This window comes from Pipra filicauda, unplaced genomic scaffold (assembly GCF_003945595.2).
Source record: "Pipra filicauda isolate LSUMZ 115617 unplaced genomic scaffold, ASM394559v2 scaffold396_size653610_pilon, whole genome shotgun sequence".
Lineage (NCBI taxonomy): Eukaryota > Metazoa > Chordata > Aves > Passeriformes > Pipridae > Pipra > Pipra filicauda.
In genome coordinates this window covers 568740-589672 of record NW_024104527.1, presented here as the reverse complement: position 1 = coordinate 589672, position 20933 = coordinate 568740, and the positions used below count along the sequence as shown (strand labels likewise).

The window sequence follows — 20933 nt, the reverse complement described above, 5'->3', positions numbered from 1 at the left end:
AGGAGGGTTTTTCTGGGGGGGTTTCGCGGGGGCCCGTTTGCGGCTCCGACACCCCCTCCCTAGGTGTGCTCGGTGCCCTCCCGGGGTTGCCGCGGGGGTGGCGAGGCGGGCCCTGGCCCTGCGGTGCCCGCTATGCGATGTGCGCGCTGCGGGGAAGGCGCCGCGGCTCCGCTGCGAGCGCGTTCGTGTGCCCAGTGTGTGTGTGTGTGTGTGTGTTTGTGTATGTACGTATGTATGTACGTATGTATGTATGTGTTGACCGCTGTCCGAGGGACACGCGGCGTTTAAAGCCCCAAACCCTAATTTCGGTGGGGTGATGGCGCTGGGCTGCTCATCCCGCCCGTCCCATCGCTTTACAATTCGCACCGTCCTGACGCGCCCGTGGGTATTCGAATCACAGGGGCGTTAAGGTTGGAAAAGACCTTCAGGATCGCCAAGTGCGACACTAGCATCGTTCCGAACAATGAAAATAGGGGAGCCTGGCGGTTCAGGTGTTGCTTTTCGACGGGCAGGCAGTGCCTCTGGAGATGGCCCGAGGTAAACACGGGCTTCACGTGCTGATAAAGTTCCTGCTGCGTTTGCCGCAAATAGCTGCGGGCTCCCGATGGGAGGGAGGGAAATGGTGCTCCCGGAGCGGAGCTGCGAGCTCAGCCCGGATTATAAGGTCAAAATACTGGTGTGTGTCGGTGATTGAGGAACTTTCATGTGGGGAGGTCTTCACTGAAGGTAATATTAAACTCTGTGTCGCTCCACAACCTGGCCATGTGTCAGGCTGCAGCAGCTCTTGATATACAGTATAAAAATTCTGTACAGTTGTTCTTCAGCTCTGCTTCAGAATTTACTGTGTTAAATGTCAGTTCTTCCTCTTCGTTCTTCTTGAAGACTGTAGTTAGCTACTGGTGTTGACAGTACTGCTAATCTCTCGAGTACTGAAAGCATAAATGGGACCCCCAGAAAGCCCAATTGGCCGTCAAATTATTACCGTTTTCTTTAAACAAGTCCTTAAAAAGTAATTTGGTAACCCTTTCACTTTTTGATCTATGTGTCCACGAAGCTGTGGAAAGCATGCGTGCTGAGGAGAAAAGGCAACTTCATCTTTCCTGTCAGTGAGGATATTTTGGTCCCCGTGGAAAAGCCTTGTCTGGGGTGGCACGCATCTGGGAGAGGGGCTGTGCTGTGTAATGGGCTGTGCGCTGATGTCGGTCTTTGGATCCAGCTGTGCTGATCTTACTGCTCCCAGATGCTTGTTATTGCTCCGCTGCCGGAGGGATCTACTCCATCTGATCCGCAGGTGGAGCTGTTCCTTTGAGTGCAGCGCACCCCCGCCCAGCCGCCTGGGTGCGCCTGGCTGGAGCAGAAGGTGGAAATGAGCAGTTTGTGCTGATCTGGCCCGTTTGGACAAGAGGTTGGAACCAGCTGCACAAGCGAGGCGTGGGCATTTCTGGGAAGAGCTATGAAGGAAAGCGAAAGGCAATGCCTTTTTCACTTACGTAGCCATTCCCTGTGTAGCCTGCAGAAACTGCAAGGGAGTCTCTTCAGAGAAAAGCTTACAGGCTTACACTCTGGCTACACCAGAGTGTCTCTGTCACATGGGATCTGGAATTTGGATTCTTTCGACCTGGTTTCAGAGTTCCAAGTTGTAACTTTTTGAGATTTAGCATGACCTGATATGTAGTACCTCCCTACTTGCAACCTTGGAGCCTATTGCAAAAATGACATTAGAATGCATTGCTTCAAACCTATTCCACGTGCCTTTCCTCTAGATTGAGTGAGTACATGTGGTCAGCAGATGTGCACTTGCTAAGCTGTGAGAACTTGGTTGTGAACCCTCAGAACCAGATTAATAAATATCCATGAGATCGGAAGAGGATTTTGGTTGTCAGATCAGCAGGCAAATGATCTGTGTCTCTTTTTAGTAAGCCATAGGATCTGTTTTTATGGGATAATGCAGCTGCTTTCTGCAACTGAGTTTCTTTAATCCACATATGTCTTATAGAGGTAGTAAGTCTCCTTGTAGAGACATGCTGTGCTGGTTTCTCTTTGTCGGTGGTATGTTGTGTGCTCTGGGATTACCCACACAGGCAACTTCGACTAACAATGCCACAGCTTTGAAACTGAAGCAAAATAAAAGAGTCCTTGCATTGCTCTCAAGCATGAGCATTAATTCTCGTGGGGTTTTTTGGGGATTTTTGGGGTTTGTTTTCTTGGTGGTTGTGAGTTTGGTTTTTTTACCACGTGAATCATTACCGTTGGTAGATTTTGAACTCTCAGCCTTCAGGGAGAGATTCAAGAGCTCCTCTCTTCAGGAATAGCTGTAATTGGTATGAGGAAGGCATGATATCCCCATGTGGAGGGCAGGGTCTTGCTACAAACATGTTGCTGGTTGATAACCTCAGTATTTGTTAGTGCAGCTTTAGTGAGGCTGGTAGGGTGGTTCTGAACTCTAGGATCAGGTTGTTATTCCCTGCTGCCTGTAGCCATTGGACCGTTGGGCCTGTTTCAGTCTTCCGTAGGGACTTTGATTGTGCAAAGATTACTTTTCTCCACTTGGACAGTGGAAACTTATTTTCTAGCTTGCAGGTGGTATCAGAGTTGGAATTTCTTTATGGAGCCCAGTAAGCATGGGAGATATTGCATTACCCACCATCCAGTTTATGCACTGCCGTAATTTTTCAGAGGGGTTTTGAGGAATCCTGCTCTGGCACAGTTCTGTGGGCTGGCAGATGGTCTGGAAGTGGGATTGAGGTCCTGTTCTTTCTCAAGCTGCTGAGTGACATGCATCCATCGCTCTCCCCAGTATAGCACCAAGGCTTGTTTAGGTGCACACAGCATCCTTAATAACTAACAACAGTTAGGGAATATTTTGGGATTAGTTTCCTTGTGATCTGTGTTGGCGTCAAATGAGGATGAATTCTGCACGTTTGCCTGCTCCAGGAATTGTGTGACACCCAGAACTACTTCTGTCGTTGTAGGCTGGCTTTGAGCACAGCAGGAATGGGGCAGTGTCAAACCTCCCAATGTGTCCGTTATTGTTGCTATTTGGATTAGCATCCTCTACGATATTTGGAGAGTTTCCTCTTTACTTTTTTGCTCCTCTGTAAGGAGACAGTGTCTTTTGGTAGTCAAGGACTGTGTTTGAAGGTTTTCCTCTCAGAATTCTGGTTATATTTAGATGGAAACAGAGATTCCAGAGAGCACCTGAGGACAGCAGTCATTTCCATTTATGGGTTAGACCTTCATGTGTTCATAACTGGAGCTCATGGCACTTGTTTGAGGAAATGGGATTGTCTGAAGAGCAAATGTTCTTCCTACCTGCTTCTCTTTGTAAGAGAAGTAAATGTGCCTGCAAAATGCTGGGCCAGTGTTTGAAGCAAACGATCCAGTGCAGTCTTGTGGTGGAATTTGGTGGGAGAGAGAGATTCAAAATGCAAAGGGGAGTCAAACAACAAATCCCAGCAGATGCCAGTGGGAGACAGGTACTTGGCCCGGGCATACTGCTGTGCTACCGAGCAGTGCAGAGCCATGAACTTATACATTGTTTGTGCTTTTTAAACATCTTGCTTTTGATAATAATAGGGTTACTTAAAGAAAACTAATGGCAGGAAACAATCCCTGAAAACTGCATTTGGAGAGAAAGCACTTTCTATTATTTCCTGTATCCAAAGGGGGTTTTAAGATAACTGAAAGCGCAGACTGCGGGCTACCTTGTCAGGGCCTCCTTCTTCAGAAATTAGAACCTTGTTTTATTCTTAAAAATAGCGAGAAATTAATAATTAGGTTTCCAACCTGAAAGCTCTTCACTTCCTTCCCTGCTTAATATAATATGAACTGCATGTGGCCAAATAATTGTTTTATAAGAGATGTGAACTCCTGATTGTAAGCCTGTCAGTCATAATCAAACAAGCACTTTCGTTTTAAGAGCCTGAGGTCTGATTGTATAATTCAGCTTTACAGCTTTTTGATCTGAGACACTTTTGATAATCTTAGGGCCATTGCATGTCGTATAGCTATTTATTATGACATATGTACTGATTATTTCTTTTTCAAAGTACGATTCCTTGCGTGCTCAGCTCGTTCTTTTCTTACTTGAGATGGCGGTTGTGAAAAGACTGCGTTGAGTCATTAGGAGAAGAGACAGGACTTGAAATCTGGCTGCTAAAGCAGAGAATTTCTCCAAAGAATGTAGCCACATACTTAGATGTGTCCTGGGGGAGAGATAGTTAAAACTGGTGCAGGTATTTTATTCTTTTAGCTACTAGGTATTGACAGAAAAACTTTTTTACAGAAAATTCTCCTCTTTTGTGAAACAGGCATGAAAAGCTAAGCAGTTGGAGATACAAACTGAAGTGTGGTGCTGTGTATCCTTTTTTAATCTTAAGGATCTTCTGGAAATGAGAATCAGCCACTCCTTTTCCTGACTAATTAAGCCATTGTGCAGCTTTGAGTACAGTATTGAGTGTATTAGCCTAGTTATCAAAATACTCTGGTGCAACAAAAGCAGGAATTGTTTCTGGGTATTTCATTAATTAGAAACAGTAGCAAATGAGACAGTGGCTCATTTGGGTTTCTTCCCTGAATAAGTTGTTACATTTACATATTGCAGAACAAACTGGCTGTTTAGATGGGATACAGATGGCCTAGTTTTGTCCTTACATTGTGGACTTAAAGTTAATTTTTTTTTTCAAGTGTTGAGAATTGATCTATACAAAGTAAAGCAAATGAGTAGTTAAAAACAGACATGCAAACAAATCTGCTGATTTCCCCCCCCACACACGTAAAGTAACTTTTTTTCCTCTAAAACTACTTAGAGGATCTGTTTCTCTTGGTTTTTTGCATTTAAATTTTGCCAGTTGAAATATTTCTTCTATTTTAAGAAAAGCTGTACTCTATAATGAGGCATAGTGTAGGGAGCTCTGACCTATATTCTGGCATTTAAGTTCAGTGTATCAAGCAGTTTACAGGGATTCTAAATCAGGAAGTAACACTTAACACTTTTGTAAAGTATACCTGTGAGAATACACAGTCTTACTGTAACTTCAACACACTCTGTATGATTAGGGTATTGCAGTATTTAGTGAACATAAGCGAAGTATTTGAAGTCTGAGACCTAGACTTCAGAAAAACCTCAAAACCCTGCAAAAAAGCTATGTTCAGAAAAAGCTCAGTCTGGTCTCGACTGCCTTCTGAGAAATCAGTGCTATGAATTCAGTGGCAGCTCTCACTGGGAGTTCAGTCCATCAAGGTACTGAAGGTGACTGCACTCCTCTGATAGTTTTTCAAGGAGAACAGTCATCTTGTGAGAGGTTTGTGGTTTTTTTCCTTATTTTTTTTTTCCCCAGACCATAGGTATCCACTTAACATTTCCTGATTCTTTTTACAGAGACACTTCTTAAAGTTCAACAGATTGTCTAACTCCCTAGGCTCTTGCATAATGTTCTAAATCCTGATATTTGCTGCCTTCAGGAAGGAGCCCACGCTTGGGAATTTGTAGTGTTGAAATCAGCAAATAACCAACACCTTTGTTGTCTTGCTGTGTCTTGATGGACATTGTTGCTGCTGCTTCAAGCTCAAGTCACTTTCCTTTGTAGATGAAAGAGCAAACAAAGCTTTACAGTTTAGATAAATAGATGTTAGCAATGTGATTGTTTGGGCATTCACCAGTAAACATGGGGAGTGATACTGCTGTGGTGGGCAGCAGAAACACAGAAGTGTGTACACTGTTCTCTGCCACTCGTTTACTGTATGAGCTCAGACTGGTTTTTAAACATTACCTGCATATGTATCCACATGTGCCTTGAGTCTTCACTTGGTCTTAAGTTGCTTCTATCTGCAAAGAAGATGTTAGCATATAATCTTAAAATCAGCATGGATAACTGTGATTGTAGTCTAAAACTTACTGTTATGCATTTCTCTGCTTTGTGTGATGGCTGATTTAGATTCCTCTATGGCACCAAAACCGAATCTTGGATTCTGCTTTGTACAGCTGAGATGTTGCAGTGTTTCCTCATCCCAAAAAGGGACCCTTGCTGGTGTTTAGTTTGTGCCTTTAACAGCTTAGTCATTGAGAGAGATCATGTTTGTGGTTTACCATCCATCAGTTGATCACTGAGCAAATTGATGATAGTCCTCTAAGTATTTATGGGTTTCTTAAGCAGTGTCTGCCTAGATTGCAAGCACAGAGGGGCAGAGGCCTTTTTTGCTTTTTCTGATTTTGTTTGTTGGGTTGATTTTTGTTTGTTTATTGTGTGGTTGTTTTTTTTTAAACAGTGCATTTTGTAATAAGGCCTTCCAGTAAATAGAAGCCTGTGAACTCACCTTGTTTGCTGTGCTTATATGTAAGGGCTTACTGGGAATCCTTTTAATGCTCTGTGTCTGCAGTGCAAAGCCTGTAGTGTAAATATGCTGAGAACGGGAAATGAGCATTATTTAACTGTGACCTTGCATCTTTTTCTTCAGCAAGTTGCACCGCGATGAACAAGGCAGCATTATTGAACTAGAGAGGAGCAAAATCCCATTTAACTGCATGCTGGGCTTTGATGTACTGCCAAGCACTGTTGTCTGTGATAGCCTCTGGGATGTAAAGGAGAATTGTAGTAGTAGATAAGAGAGGTTTTCAACCCAAGTGTCTAGTGATAATGTCAGCTTTTATAATTTGTGTGTGGAAGTTAAGCTTTTATTCAGTACCTAGCATGGTATTCCTGCATCATAGCTCCTGTGCAAAATCACCACGGTTTCATTCTTGGGATATGCGGGAGGTTTCCTATTTGCTGTAATACAGATAGATTTCTACCCTCATAGATGGCATCATCAAAGCCAGATTAACCTTAGGCTCTCAGTGCGTTGTTTACTATGTACACTGCAGGTGCCAAAAAACTGCACGTATGTCCGGGGGTGCTCAGCTGAGGAGGATGCCCTGAAGCTGTCAGTGTGTGACTCACCTGCAGAGAACAGGCAGGGCTCTGCGTGGGGAGCACGGGAACAACGGAGAGACATCCCTGGGCTCTGCTGCGTGACAGTGAGGAGATGGGCTCTGATCCAGGGCTGTTCGGCAGCCAAGCTGGAAGCTGCTGGAGAAATTTTAGCCGAATCCATCAGAGGCAGTGTTGTGCCCTTGTGTGCTCACCTGTTAGTTTGTTCAGGTGCTAAACAAATGTTGACAGAAGATCCTCAGTGTCTGTCAGATCTGGGAAATAGGCTGGAAAGCCTCAGGAGTCTGGGCTGAGACCTCCAGCATTATGACTTTGTTAGTGTTCTGAGAAATAGCAGCATAAACCACTGTTTTGGTCAGAATTCTAGTATAAATTTTTCTTGTGGTAATAATTCAGTTTCTGGTGAGCAGAGAGATGGTAGATCATGGCTGATATTAAATTTCACTGTTGAGCTGAACAGACTTTTCACTGCCATGGACAATATATTAATTCTCATGTTTTACAGGCTCAAAGCAGGATAAATGGGCAGGTAAAAAAGGATAAAATAGCTAGAGAAGTTGAGAAATTTGAACCACTTGTTTTGGAAACAGCTCCTTTCCCCCCTTCCTTCTGTAGTTGTCTTCCTGTCTACATGGAGGGAGTGCAAGAGTTGAATCCAGTTACATTCCAGCTCTGCAAAATTACCTGAAATGTCTTGTCTTATACCAAGAAAGTTAATTGTTCAGCTTAACACTTTGTCCACCACAAAAGAGAGAAATGTGTTTTCACAGTGCTTCTGAAGGGGCAAAGTTTTTTGGCCTTTACTAGGATGTGTCACAGCTGATCTGCCACGGTTTAAATAGTCTGTGTTGATGGATGTGAGTTCAGGACAGTGGGATTTGGGAGGAAGAGCAGCAGCTTATTTTGTCAAGGTTTTTGAGGAAAGCACTGAAATTCACAATACCTAAATGATTTGTCTTGACAGTGCATCCAGAGGTAAATTATTTGCTAAATGCTATTTATGTAGTAGTTAGCTTCATGTAGGTGATATACCTGCAGTGTTGGGTTATGTTGTTTTCTTTCTGATTCTTGCAGTCAGATTTTTGTTTATCTCTGATATATCTGATTGTATTATGAAGGAAAAATTTTTATTCAAATCTTTTCTAAAAAAACATTGTTAATAGTATTTGGCAGCTGGGAGTGATTTTAAAAAACCCAAACAGCCAAGGTCTATTTAGAGAACTGACAGAAATTTAAAGTGAGTAAAGAATTATGGTAGTTTGTTTCTTGTGTTGAGATACTGAGTCTTGCTGCATTAGTATTCATCCTGAGGATGGATGGGCTTTTATGCACCAACATCCTATGCAAATTAGTCCTTTCCTAAAAGCAAACATATCTGATTAGGGAGAATACAGTTGTCCTGCAAAGTCTGCTTTATTCTTTTTGACACAAAAATTCTGAGAATTGTTGGGGTCTCTTTGTATTTTGTGCTTCCTTTCTCCCCCTTCCACCCCCGCTTGGAATTGATGGAGAGCACCGTTGAGCAGGAAATAGCAGAAGCTTTTGTAAAATCTTAAAAGAGAAAGAGAGGAAAAAGGGCATTTTCACAAATGGAATTAGGATGATGCAGCAAAGTGCTGGCTGCCTGCCAGGGAGGACAGATGCACCGTGCATACAGTGCCTTGCCGACGAGGCTGCACATTGGCAGCTCCCCGCTCTGTTAGTACAGCGAGCCCACAGCCCGGCATAATCACTGCAAACAGAGCACTGTTCATCTCACCACTCCTGGGGCTTTGCCTGGCAGGTTTTCGGAGCTGGGTATGGCAGTTCTCAGTCCTGTAAGCGTTACTGAGACTTTAAAACTTTCTATCATGTAAAAGACAATTTTTTAGTGCTAAGAAGTGCATTTTCTCTCCTTCAGTCAGTGAACAGACTTGCCTTTTCCTGTGCAGAACTGTGATGTGGGGTGCTGTCACTGCTGTCAAAATACAGCATTAGACTTGCTCCAAGAAGGTCTGTGCCTTCTGAGACTTCTGTTCAAATGTCCCGTACTTTGGAGAACCTGTTGACTCCCATCATGTTTAATGGAAGGCTTTGCCATTGGGACTAGAGCAGTTTTTGGCCCTGATTTTCTCCATAGCCCTGTAATGTTTAATGAGGGAGATTTAATAATTTCTGGCTGATGGTGTTGAGCAGAAAGGCCGCTGCTTCTTACAGAAAGCATCTTCCAGATCCAGTAGAAACATAATGACAGTGATTTCTAAGCCTGCTTTCTCTCCAGTCTTCTGCATGAAGAGGAAATCTCAAGCTTTGCTTTCTCACCTTAGCCGTGCTTAAGCATTGTCACTGAACACAGGAACACATTTGTTATGGAGGTGCCCAGCTAGTGTGACTGAAATCCCTTGCCATTTTATTTGAAGTTCTTAAAGAGCCTTTCAAAAATACCTTTTTTTCTTATGGTTAGAATTAATGCTCACATATTCCCATAGTTAGGTCTGTTTGGGTAGATTTTTTTTTTATTTTACTATTGCCCTCTGGATTTTTGCATAGTTGGTCTCAACTTCATTAAGAGGTCGGGGAAAGGAGAACCAAAGAGACATTTTAAGCTGCTAGGTTGTAGTGCTGTGTAAGAGTTCAAAGATTTTACTTTTTATGTTTCTTTATTCAACTTGTGTGCTTACCTGAAAGGGATGGATAGGATAATTGGGGTGCTCTTGCTTTGCTGTTCAGATCCAGTAGTTCAGCAATGGTGATGAAGGACAGTGATGGGTTGGAAAGCGACTTCTCAAAGACACCAAGTTTATCTATCCTGCTCGAGAGGAAGAGATAGATAACATCTCTAGAGTGTCTGGATACTCAGTTTCCCCCCTCTAAAGACATGCCCAGTGTGTAGTTACTGCCCAGTGTGTAGTTGAGGGAAGATTTACCTTGAAAGAATGGTTGCTGCAAACTGAGACCAAACGTGAACTAAGCACCAAAGTGTCACGCTGAGGATACCAGGCATCTATGCTGTGTGGTTTCCAAAAAAACCACTGGAAAGATGGATATAGAGCTTTGGGAGCCAATATATCTGAGATCACTAAAAATCCACAGCCTCCTAATGCATTTAACTTGCCTAGTAGGCATAATTAAGATAGATATCATTGGTCTTCAATAAAAAGAACTACTTGACTTGTATATCTTCATGTAAGGCCCTTAATGTTAGGCTGAGGTTTTGCAGCCATTGAACAAAGCTGTGGGAGGCACTTGATGGACAGACATTGTGCCGAAACAAAAAACATTTACTCTTCTGTGACTAATTGAAAGGAGGTGAGGGATCAAGTGGTGACTGATAATAAGAACTGGTCTCTGTACTTGGAGCTAAAGAGGAACAGCACATATAGCCAAATATCAGTGTGATGTAGAAAGGGATGTACACTACTGTACTGCTGAAGAAAGAAAAGCTACATGGTTAAGAACATCAAAGCACAACAGGGATAGTGCCTGAAGGCTTTTGAGACTTCCTAAAAAATGTGTCCTGGTGTTATCTTTGTACCGTCACTTGGAGGGGGGAGGAATTGTGCTTCCAAAGCCACTAAGAATAAATACAGTGGTGTCTTGTGTCAGTGATAAATCTTCTCCGAGAAAGTACTTAATTCCTAAGCAGGCCTCTGCACAAAAGGAGAATTACATTTCCCATCCCATTGATGTACCTTGCTTTGTAATGAACAGAAGGGAGTGAAGGATCTGCTACTGAGTCCTTTGTGGGGTTGCTGAGCACAGGAACAGATGAGATAGAATGAGCACATCTGCAAAACAGGTCTTCACATGTATATTTTTATAATTGAGAGTCCTCCAGTTATAAATTGACTGGGTTTGGTTTATGGGTTTTAAAAAGTGAACCTGAGGAAAGAAGTTAGATATTATTCATGTCTCTCTTCCTCAGGCTTACACTGGACTGTGCTTTTTCCTGTTTTTTGTTTTTGTTTTTTTTTTTTAGCACTTTGCTTTGAGGTTAAATATGATAAGAAACATATCATAAAAATGCAAGAAAAATGAAAGCCTTTTGAGTGGTTCTGTATGCTTTCCACAAACTGGGAGATGCTTGGCTGTACAGGCCCATGTAAGTGTTCCCGTGAAGGTGTGTGGTCTCTTGCACAAGATAGGGCCGTTCAGCTGCCAGGATGAGCCACAAGTGCTCCCAGTGTGCCAGGCTGGAGTTGTATGAAACAATAAACACTGTTGGAAAAAGGCCCAGGAAAACTGTTGACTTTGGGCATAATTGCTTCCTATTGCAATTAAAGCTGTGTTGCATTCCTTGGCAAATCTTGGGAATAAAAGGCTATGGGGAATGCTACCGCAGCACTGTTGTTCATATCAGTTGCTGATGGATTATGGGCTTTCTGCATTTGAGGGGTGGTTAGGGTCTTGGAATGGGCTTGGGGTTAGTGGTAAAAGTTTTATAAGGAATGTTATGGATGTTGGTTGGCAAAATGAAGTAGCATTTGTGCTCTTCTATAAGAAAACTATGGCTCTTGTCCTGAGCCTGACTTGTTTCTACCCTTTGTGAAAAACGTGGAGGCTTTCTCTTTGGAGGAAGTTCTGATTTTTTTTTTTTACAATTCATCTCTATCAATTTTAATTGTTCATAGCTCTTTAGTTAATGCAGTTGCTGTGTAATCGTTGACATTTTCCTCCATTATTTGATTTCCTGGATGCCCCCTATGTTTTGTATGAATTACTTATATCGGTATTGATGTAAATTAGTTGGCATTTGTTCTCTGTGATATGGACCATGTGACTGATCAAAGTACAGAACATTTCTCAGTCCTATACTGGCAAAGTAAAGCAAATTTAAATTATGTTTTGAAAACACAAGTAACTTTTTAGTAGTGATGCATCATCACTCTTCACACAAATTGGGGATTCTTCTGTTTTGTCCTCTTTTTTTTTTCTTTTTTCTTTTTTTTTTTTACATAATAAATACTGTTACTGTGCTAGAGATCTCCTACGTGAAAGCTCTTACCCTACCTGGAAATCCCTCTGGAACACATTGTGTTTATTTGTTTGATCTGTGTTCTTTTCTTTGTAAGCTTAGTCCTACATTATAATGAGACAACCTCACTGAAGGAGTCCCTGTCTTGGTTACTTTTCAACATTTCACTGTGCTTTTTACCCTTCCTGAAAATTGAAAGGGCGTTCCCATCTCTTCCACAAGACTCTTCTTAAAGCCCAGACTGGCTTGTTATTGTAAACTGCTAAAGTGTTGCTGTGGCCATTGATAACTTGTTTCATCATCCTTTGACATCAGTTAATGAGACCTGGGTTTTAGCTAGTTAAAATCAAACTATTATCTGTTACCTTTATGCATTAAACAAATGTGTTAGTAGATACAACTTCTCCAGATCTCTGATACTGGAAATGAGCTGCGGTAGAGAGCGAAGACAGCACAGTTTACATTGTGCAGTAAGACATGAGTCATTTCATACTTTTTAGAGTAAAAATTATTTTACCCTGAAAATACCTTGCTCTTGAAAGTATTTAATGGTATTCTAACAGATGAGTGCATTCTAAGGCTGAAGAGTTATTGAGGTGATGTTCTGGCAGACCTGGCTGCCGGCTTCTTACTTGCATTTGATACGTTCAGCACTGACCAGGCCTTGCTGAAGGTCTCCAAACTGTGCTGTCACTGTAGCGTTGCTGCTGAGCTGGTACAGCTGCTGTCAGCAGAGTGCTTTGTGCTCAGAATGCTCTGAGAATAAAGATGCAAAAGTAGTTTGATTCTTAATGCAGGATGAATGTCTTTTAAAGGTGTACAGCTTTCATTCCCAGCTTTATTCTTGCACAGTGTGTTTCTTCCTTGTTTCCTGCACCTCATCATTGTGAAGTGTTCCTGCAGTTGTGCTCACAGGTGCTCACTCCCCCCACAGCAGGCAGCCTTTTCTCTCCCTTTTCAGTGTCTTTGAACACAAATTCCCAGGCATGTACCTTTTCCTAGATGGATTTATTTGCAGCTGCTTCCACTCTGATGTGATTTTTTTCTCCCAGCTCTCACTAAGCATACCTGTACACGCTGACCAAAAGGTGTGGTAAAGCAGCTCTCTCAGACCTGTCAGAAGAATATTAAGTGTGTCACCAGAGCATGGAGGGGCATCGTCCGTTTGGTCACAAGGAACCTTTGAGACTTGGCTGAATATTTCTTGTTGTATTTCTTGCTGCCCTTACTTCTAAAAGATATGGGGGTTTATTTTCAGGACCACTAACAAACCCTGTGTACAAAGCTTTCTGTTCCAAGGGGAGCAGGAGAGGACCTGCATCCTGTCTTGTGGACGTCAGCGTAGGCATTTCTGCAGAAGCAGTTATACAGGATTTAATCTGATTCCCCTGCTGCCAGAATTGTAATGTGGTACTTTTCCTAAAGAAATACAAGTTATGTTTCAGATTTGATTTACATTTATGTGTGTGTTTAAAGAATTGTTTTTTTCTAGAATTAGGGTTTGTGTATCTCACTTGAGCTGTGCAGAGAATGCACACAGGTGCTGTTGCCTTGTGGCTGAAGCTGAAATTTCAAATGTTTAAAAAGAAGTAAAATGTCCTGTGGACAGATTTACGAATTGAGGTCGAAGTCTCTTTCATAGGGCTAAAATACCCATTCAGTAAAACACCCATTAAGGGGAGGGGAAATTTTCTCCCTGCAAACCCCTTTTTACCCTCATTCTTTGACTTTTTTCCACTTCAAACTCTGCATTTGAAGCAGAAACCTTATGTCCTGCTGCTGCACACTTAGTTGGTTATGGGATCAGTACAGTTCTCCCTCTCACCAAGCAGGAACCTCTGCTCATGCTTTCTTGAAGAGGCAGTAGTTCAACTGATTAGAGAGGGTTAAAGAATGCCATCGTCTTTGGACATGTTAAGAGGATGTTCTGAAGGAAAATTGTTGTCTTACCTTTCTCTGTAATTTTGCTGTTGAGGAAAGGTCAGTGTTGTATCCAGCTGGGGGTTGCATTAATACAGTGTTCTTTATCGCTGAGTGTGCTTAGTCTGAAGCAGAAAATCAATAAGTCTTTTCAGCCTTTGACTCCCTGAAGGATTTTTCTGCCTCAGGTGGGGCTGTAGAGGACGCTGTTTTGGGTGGTCAGTTTGTCCTGAATGGCAATTACTTTTAGCTTCTTGATGGGAAAATAATTTAAAAAAAAAGTAAATCAGATATGAAATGCTTGAAAATCAATGTGTGAAACTGCAGCCTCAATGAGTTTACTCCATCCTGGGCTGCTGTCACTCCAGTGCACACAGAAGTATGAGTACGTTCCTATTACTATTGTCTCTGTTTCTCCATGAGAAAATATCAGGAGATGGCACTTCACTGAGAGTCAGGTTTCTCTCCATTAGTAGGTACTGAAATTATGATAGACCTATTTGAAGGCCTTTGGCATCTCTTTAAGGTAATTCCTGTATCCTGTTGCTGTCTCAAGCGTTGTAAAGCATCGCAGCAGATTTAAATCAGTACGCCTGATGTTTTTGCAGTATCACTGTTTTAGAGATTACTTAAATTCCTAATTAATTGTACTTTTGCCTGCAGGTCTGTGTTAGAGAAGGTAATGAGCTAGCTGGTGTTTGAACAGCCTTCCCTTTCATGGTGTGCTTTGGTTTGCAGAGCAATCCCACTGTAAGCGCACATTAACAGGTACTGAGAAAGGGAAACACTTCATTTAGCTGGAAATAACATCGTTTCATTCAAACTAAAGTGGTGCGGTGCAGAGCTGACAGCCGGTCTTGCTCCTCAGAGCCTTAGAATTGCTTGCATATGTGATATTTTTTAGGGTTTTTGATATCTTAATGTTATGTTAGGAAGGAAGTCTTCAGAGCCCATATCACAGGTAGAGTTGTCCTGTTTCTCTTCTGCAGGCTGCTAGAGCTTTTACCTTGTTGGTGCTTGTGGAAAGAAGGTTCACCGTTGTTGCATTCCTGAGCCTGTCCTGACCTGGGACTCCTCAGTCCCAATATCCTCTGATTGGCACAAATAATATCCTGAATATTTGTGTGGTTTATTTTTCATAGATCTACTCTCTAGGCTTGTTTTAAACCTTGTAGGTTTGTGTGCTGTCGTTAAGGGAACTGCTAAAATCAGGCATCCATTAAGTAGCACAAGTTGTGAACAATAGTTATAGGCAAGAGGTTGTTTCTCAAGTGGCTTGAGCAGGCACGTCTAAGCAGTTCTGACTGAAGGGCTGACAGGGCTGTACCTTTCTTCCTTTGACTCTTGTCCTTCTCCCTACCTCTCCCAAAGCCACTGCACATTCCTGCCTCACCCTTCATCCAGGCACTTACACATATGACAGACCAGCTCTGCCATTTGACTGAAAATTCATGCCCTATCCACTTGCTGCATTGCTTTTCACCTCAGCTGGAGAGGTGAGTTAGCAGTGCTGCCCAGGCACCCAAGAGAGTAATTCATCATCCCTGGGAAGGCAGGAAGAACGAGGGGATTTTGATGAGTTTACACTGGTTGTGCAACTGTCTGTTTGCCCCTCAATTTTATTCCTCTGGAGATGCTATTTTGAAGGGAACACTCTTCAAAACCTCTCACTTAACCTATCTCATCGTTTTTAAGAGTTTAACACTTATGGCAGCTGGGGAAGACTCTGAGAAAAATGTCTTTTATTTTGCTTTGGATTTCTAATCATTAGTTTTGCAACTAATAATTGGTTCAAAGTTTTTCTAGGGTTTCAGTTGCATGAGGAGTCTCCCTATCTTTGGAAGCATGGAAGGATCATAGGAGGCATGATCAGACAGAGTTGTTGTCTTTGCTTCGTTGTTTGCAGTTGTGTTGTGTTCCAAGGACAACCCCTCCTGCTGCCCCACAGTGTTCAGCTTTCACTCAAACACTTCTGGGCAGATGTGTTGCTGGAAAGGTTATTTGGGGATTTGAACTGGCAGGAGTGAAGTGTGTGAAAGAGTAGGTGTGGAGTGCTGGCAGTTTGGTTTGGCCAGAGCTTTGGTGTGGGCTGTGTGTGTATTCATATGTGCAAATCCTCTGCAAATCAAGTGTAGATCGATGACACAATTATTTTAGAGAGCCTGATAAATTTGGGCTTGGCTTTGGGTACTCTTGCTAAGCAATGTGAATTTTGAGGTGTTATATATAATGGCCTTGAAGAGGCTTGGTAATACCCTGAGACAGTAATTTAGTTTTAATTCATATTTGTCTAATAACCTACTGCTATCTCAAACCAAAATTAACAGCCCTATTTTATAGGAGTGTTTAATATAAATCTGTCCCCATGAACTTTCCATTTTCACTGCAGCTCAAGGTATAGAGGAGGTTCCAAATTAGTCCAATATCTTATGTAAGTGGACAGTACTTTCTGGGTAGTAAGTATTTTTTTTAATGTTTCCAGGGATTTTCTTCCACGAGGTTCTGGAATTGTGACAAGACGACCATTGGTCCTGCAACTCATCACTGCCAAAACAGGTAATTTCTTTCTCTTTTTGGGTCAATGCCTGGACAAAGTGCTGCTGTATTTCAACAGGAGGAAAAACTTTTCTGGGAAGTTGTGAAGAAAGGTGCCACCAGACTGTCTGGAACAAGGGCCTGCTGCTTTAAAGCTGTATGCTCAGGACCAGCTAATTTCATTGTCCTGTCTGGGAAAGCAGTAACATCTAAATCCTAGAGCACGTAGCGAATCAGTCCAAGATCACACTCGAAGCAGCGGAGAAGCATCATTACATACAGTGTGTTTTAGAAATTAGCTTTGATTTATTCATTCCTTGATGAGCTTTGCATCTGTATTAGTTAACACACCAAAATTGCTGCACTTCTGCCTTTAACTCTTGCTCCAGTGCACACAGATTTGATTCCACACAGCTTGTTTTTGTAACTTGTCTTTTTTGGTTGGGCTCACTGCACTAAATAGAGCAGAAGGTAGATTGGGGGAAAACAAGGCTTTATGTATTTGTCTGGTCAAAAATATAAATATTTTTGTATGTACCACTAAGCTGCCTGTGAAACTTCATTCTGTCCTTATGTATGAGGTGTAATTGAGCTTCTGTGAGTATTTTTTCCTAAAAGATCTTTGCATTGTTCATCAGGAAGGTAGACTGCTGTCTGTCTAGGCTTCAGGGTTTTTTCTGGATTATTGTTTTTAAAGCACGTTCATACTTTCAATGCCTCTGTGAAATTTTCCATAGTGTTTATGCTGTGGAAGAGAAATTAAAAACAGTTAAATTCAATGTTTCTGTATGCTCAGTTTAGAAACTTCAGGATTTCCAAGTGTGTAATATGCTTATAGTGTTCCCTATATATTAAATATGAAGTTTTAGTTGGAGATATACACACCTGCCATTTCTGCATATGTGGCATTTGATCTCTGACAGAGCATGCAGAAATAAATGCAAGAATAAGGCCCAGCTATGGAGAGTCTCAATCTAATTTTCCCAGGACCATGTAAGAGTAGAAGAAAAAAATGCACTGGGCTCTGTGCTGGTGTTCCTAACAAAATTACTAAACTGGGGACAGGGAGTAAAGTAAAAACTCACACTCTGACCTCAGGTGGTTACATACTTATTCGTTGACATCCATCCTAAACTGGTCCATGTTGTCCTATTCTGTAAAGTCACCATTGTCCCTTGGTTGAGGGGACACTGAAATGGCTTCTCTCTTTCCGGTATTTTCCTCATTAATATGTTCACAATGTGTTACTAGCTTTAGGTAGGCCTACAGGCTTTGTATAGGTACCTTCTCTGCTGAAAATTCATTCTTCATTATGACTTAAATAACACAACAGGAACTTTAAAAATTCTGGAGAACTGAAGTTTCGGCCTAATTTTGTGTTTCCTGGATGTCAAGGCATATTTCTCCCTTTGGGAAATGCTGTGTATTTCTTGTTTGAGACTAGATGCCAAAACCTTTTAATTATTTTGTTACTTTCTTTAAACTTTGTTCCCTGTTGTTGTTTTGGGTGTTGAAATTCCAAATAACTTTATCTTTTAAGCCACCTTTATCTTTGTGAACTAATTTTAAGAAAAGAAAATAAAGCAAACTGCTTAGAGAAGCACAGTGTTCTTTTACAGGAAGCTGATGCTGGACTGATTTCTATCAAGGCCATAAATATCTAAAATGTTATAGAATAATTGGAGGGCTGTATCAGGTTCTTGGTGCTGTAGTAAGAACTTATTTCTGATCCAAGGATCTTTCTAGACTCTCTTAAAAGTAGCTATTCCTAATCTTATAGTATTCCTGGGGAGAGAGGGGGGCACTTTCTATACAGACACTCAGAGATGACTACAAGATAGTTTATCAGCATTTTGGAACTGGCTGAGAATGGTTTGGAATGTGAATTTGATTGACAGAGGAGATTAAAGCTTCATTTAGCTTTGAGCCATTGCAGTAAGGGATGAAGCAGCAGAGGCATCTGTGCTCATCACAGTAAGAGGGAACTGTGACCATCCATTATTAGGGTTGGACATGTCATGGAAAGGTGCAACAGGAATTGGTTGTGAGGAATTACCAGGGGCCCCCCAACATGTGAAAGATCTGACACACCTGGGTAAAGAGCTGTTACCTCTGCAAGGGGTAACATGAAACAAATTAATACTAAGAAACTTATTTCATGAGAGGAGTGGAGTATTTTTAATTTTTTTTTTAGAAATTTGTTTACTTCCTCTTTTTTAGAAATTCTGTGCAGTTAATGCAAAGCTATTTTGCAGTGACCTTTTGACCTCTTTTAGTCACTGGCATATTTTGGTGATCCTAGTACAATTTCTAAATGGCTTTATGACATTTTCACATCCATGCAAATACTGTACTCAACTGAAATACTGGAGGCAAATAGAAAGGTTTTAATTAAATATTGCAACTGACAAGATAGTCTTAATTAGTTTTGAGTATTTTTCTCTGAGTTTGATCATGTGAGAAATACCTAATAGCATCGAAAAAGTCAGAATATGGACGTTAAAAAATTTACAGTCCTCTGAAAGATTATGGCTTGTTCTCTGTTGTTGCCAGCCTCTGAAGGAGCTCAGGTTAGATTAATGGGTTTGAAGAAAATAGTCCCACCTGGGAAGGTGCAGTTAAGTGAGTTCTAGAAGGCACAGGTGCTCTTAGCTGGGAGCCTGTCTGGTGGCCAGCTTGAGGTTTTACAGGGTGGGCAAGACAGCTGTCATAAGTTAGCCATTCAGAGGATGCACGTGGGAGGGGTTCTACCTGCCTTTTTTTTGAGTGAGAAGTTGGATGTGAGGGCAGCTTATTTTGTGAGAGTCTGATTTCTAAATTCAGGTAAAAGACACACTGGTTCTTTCTGTATTTGAGTGCTGCAGTGTTAGATCCAGGGAGCTCCTGCTTTCTCACCAAGGCAGCATTTGTTTGAAATGGGGCGTGTTGTGGTATTTCAGCAGTTCCCAGTGAGTGCAGAGTGCTGGTCTCTCACTCTCTTACTCCTGCTTTTCAGGAGCAGGAATGCTGTATGTGTGCCTGTAGTTGGGCTTTTAGGTGGATTTCTCTCCGTGTGTCTTTAAGATATAAGTGTTGGCACACAACTGACCTGGGGTGAGAATTTTAAGGCTGTATGAGTGTTCAGTTGTCTTGGAGCAACATAACGTATCATATGCCCAACCCAGTTAGTTCCATTTCAGCTCCTAATCTTCTCTCTGCAAGTTTGGCCAGTGTTAGCATAACTTTTATATGGTGCTGCTGAGGAGTCTTTGAGAAGGTAATGACTTGAAATGCCTGAGAAAGATCTTGAGCGATGTTGGCTTTTTGTTTCATGGTTTTTTTCAGTTGCCACATATTCTGTATAACCTTAAGCAATCTATTCTTCCTCTTGCTGTGCTTTCTCCTGCTTCTGCAGGTGAAATAATGACTACATTTCTTGAGACTTGGTAGTATGTTTTTTAAACAGCAGAGGCAACAAAAAATGCTCTTGGGTTTTGGGTGAAGCCTTTGTAGTAGGTCTTCTGTTTGTTAAAAGCACATTGCCTGCTATATAAACCTGTTATTTGTATGTTAAATATCTTGGCTTTAGGAGAGTTATTTTCATCATTTTGTCAACTGTTTGTGGAGGAATTTCAGATTTTCTTCTTGCTTCAGCAGATTAACAGATTTTGAAAATCATTATTGAGGTGGGCAGTTTTACATGAATGAGTCCTACATACAATACCCACATTTGTTTGAGTTTTGTTAATTAAATACTAAGTGGAAAGCAAACATAAGGTTTAAAAGACATCCTGTTTTTTTCTGAAGTCTTGCAGATGCTCTCTTCTATTGAAGTTGTTGAGCTTTAATCCAAATTTTGTTTGTTGCAAGACTATTCCTCGAGGATAGCCATCTTCTGTTGCCCTCTGGTGGCAAAAGCAATTCTCTAACAGAATATGAAAAAATTATAAAAATAATTTAGATTGGTTATTTCAGCTAACACAAATGATCTTAGAGGCTTCATCAGCAGGAAGGCATGTGGAGGTCATAAAGGACAAAAACTAGAAAAATGCCACAGTGTCAATAGTAGGGAAGAGACTGGGCACTTTGCAAGGAGAAAAGAAAGACAGTGGCTGCGGTCTTCTGGATGCCACTCCCTGGCAGCTCCTCATTCAGGTGATGAACAAGGATGCTGTAGAGACCAAAAAAATTACTGAGGTGCGTAGCCCAAAAGCTAAAAAGTGACACCACCATGGGGAAAAGGAGGTAGGGACTGGTGACCCATTCCTGAGCCAATGGAAGGCTCATCACCCCCACAGGACCGATATCCTGGAAAAGGGATAACACTGCCGATCTGGAGCCTGAGTTTAAGCTCAGTGTGAGGTTGTAGGGACTACAAATGTTCCTTTGCACCTGCCAGTGTCCCTGGCTGTGCTGGGAAGCTGTGCTGATCCGCAGAGACTGTGGAGGTCTGGCAGAGTGGCTTGGAGGGCTCGGCCAGATCTCCCATGAGCACTGTCAAAGGGGCTTCAGCTCACGTTGGGCCAGATTAATTGTACCCACAAATACAATACAAGTAGTTTTGCCTGGAAGCTTTTGTTTCCCTGATCCCAGATTGATGCTCAGTGACACCAGGA

The 20933-nt window shown here is 41.9% G+C and overlaps 1 protein-coding gene across 10 annotated transcripts in view; it reads left to right on the top strand.

The window, feature by feature from the left end:
• Positions 1-20933, top strand: part of DNM3 (dynamin 3) — a 171942-nt gene that overhangs the window by 343 nt on the left and 150666 nt on the right. For all 10 annotated transcript variants that reach the window (XR_003543275.2, XM_027734882.2, XM_027734883.2 and 7 more), the window contains exon 2: positions 16286-16359. Coding sequence is in view for 9 of the 10 variants with exons in the window: in XM_027734882.2 (XP_027590683.1) it covers positions 16286-16359 (74 nt within the window). In the remaining variant the exon portion in view is untranslated. The remainder of the gene's footprint in view (positions 1-16285; positions 16360-20933) is intronic.